General features: G+C 38.6%; 1 protein-coding gene across 1 annotated transcript; it reads left to right on the top strand.

Moving 5' to 3' along the window:
* Positions 1-1364, top strand: LOC149551594 (F-box/LRR-repeat protein At3g26922-like). Its single transcript, XM_089790112.1, has 2 exons — positions 1-1040; positions 1141-1364. The coding sequence occupies exons 1-2, from the start codon at positions 92-94 to the stop codon at positions 1362-1364; spliced, it is 1173 nt and encodes a 390-aa protein (XP_089646238.1). The 5' UTR covers positions 1-91.
* The last annotated feature ends 365 nt before the right edge of the window (positions 1365-1729 follow it).

The raw sequence follows: 1729 nt of genomic DNA on the forward strand, positions 1-1729 counted from the left end.
TGATCTCAACTCAAGAGGGCAATTATTTAAACGACTTTCTGTAGTGAATGTTGATTCTGAATCAGTAGTCGATATTGGTGGGTTGCAAACAATGGCCGCAAAGGAGGACAGGCTGAGCAACTTGGCAGATAGCATACTGTCTTATGAAATCTTATCAAAGCTTTCATTGCGAGACGCTGTTAGAACTTCTGTCCTCTCGACTAGATGGCCTTCACTCTGGACTAAAACTCCCCATCTCCACTTCACTGAGCAGTTTTTCGCTTCCATCTGGCCAAGTAAGTACACAGACATCATAGATAGTATTTTTCAGCAACACTCTGCACCGCTTACAAGCTTTATGTTTGAACCTCCAGTTCGTTGTAAGAGCAACACTAGAAAAGTTGAGGACTGGATTGAGTGTATAAGGGTAAAAGGAGTGAAAGAAATTAGTGTAACAAGTGGTTTCTTCCCAATGATACAAGTTCCTACTTCTATTTTTGCCTGTCAGACGCTCACTACCTTGAATCTTGAACTTTTATGTCTTTCTGAGATTCCTGAGCCTTGTCTAGGCTTTCCTTGCCTCGTATCATGTTGTCTAAACGTTATTGTTACAGACACTAAGAAAAATATAATAGAAAAGTTTATAGCTCTATGCCCACGGCTTGAAAATCTGTGGCTCGGTTTATGCTTGGGGTTAGGGGACTTCAAATTATGTGCTCAACATTTCAAATGTTTGAACGTTTTCTATTGCTCCTTCCGAACGTTCATTGTAGATTGCCCTGAATTGATGAAACTTGAAATAAGTGTTTGTCATTTTGGTGCCATGAAAAAAGAATTTTTTTGTGGAATATCTCCACTTATGGTAAACTGCCCTACATCTCTCTATGATGTGAGTGTATTACACTTCTGGTTACTTGAAAGTCTGTCAGTTGCCAGAACAATGAGGAAAATTTATGTTGAAAAATGCAAGTTACCCTGTGTCTCTGGTTTCCTCAACACGCGGAGTAAATTTCCCAACCTTGAAAAACTGACGATACTTCAGGTAACAAAGGCTATTGGAGGTTTCATCCTTAGTGCTTACTTTATTTATCTCTTCTTTAAAACTTTTGACTTACGTTTGTGTACTGCTGTGCTCTGTGGAAAAAAGAAATATGGCGGCAGGAGGAGAGATGAAAAGTGGGTCAGACTCAGGTTTTTTAAATCTCAAAGAATTATATTTGGACTTTGTATGGACGACTACTGAGAATGAATTCGAAGTGGGCACGGTGAGATTTCTTGTGGGTAATGCTCCTTCGTTAAAACTTGTGACAATCAATCTACCAAGCTGCTGTCCCGAGCTCAGAAATCAAATTTTAGATTTGGAAAAAACTTCTGCAGCAGTGTAAATAAGAATAATGGACCAGAAAGAAACTAGTGTGGGACTCCATAACAAGCAGAATGGGCCTAATTGAGTTGCACATGGAATAGGCGGCTTATCATTAGACTACGTATTTATAGTTATTTTGAGTACTGGCTGCTGGCGGGCTACAAAAGGTTATCATTTTTGCTAGGGCACCATGCCGTTTTGAGTATGGATTTGTTTTCACTACTTATTTATTGTTGCTGTGAATGCTGAAAATATGGATTATCATTTTTGTGCTGGCATCGCACTATTTTGTTGGTGATTTCTATACGTATGAAAATTTTCAAAGGCAATTGTCACTTAAATCTTGAATTTAGAAATACTTTGAATTCTGTTCAAATCGTTCAA

The sequence above is a fragment of the Cupressus sempervirens genome, chromosome 6, assembly GCF_028749045.1.
Source record: "Cupressus sempervirens isolate cs-2001-9-10 chromosome 6, ASM2874904v1, whole genome shotgun sequence".
NCBI classification, from domain to species: Eukaryota; Viridiplantae; Streptophyta; class Pinopsida; order Cupressales; family Cupressaceae; genus Cupressus; species Cupressus sempervirens.

What these genes read in the sequence shown, in the direction of transcription:
- LOC149551594 (XM_089790112.1), top strand. Translation starts at nt 92, where the DNA reads ATGGCCGCAAAGGAGGACAGGCTGAGCAACTTGGCAGATAGCATACTG. An exon ending in GGTAACAAAGGCTATTGGAG is followed by an intron (nt 1,041 to 1,140) that starts GTTTCATCCTTA and finishes ATATGGCGGCAG; the next exon opens with GAGGAGAGATGAAAAGTGGG.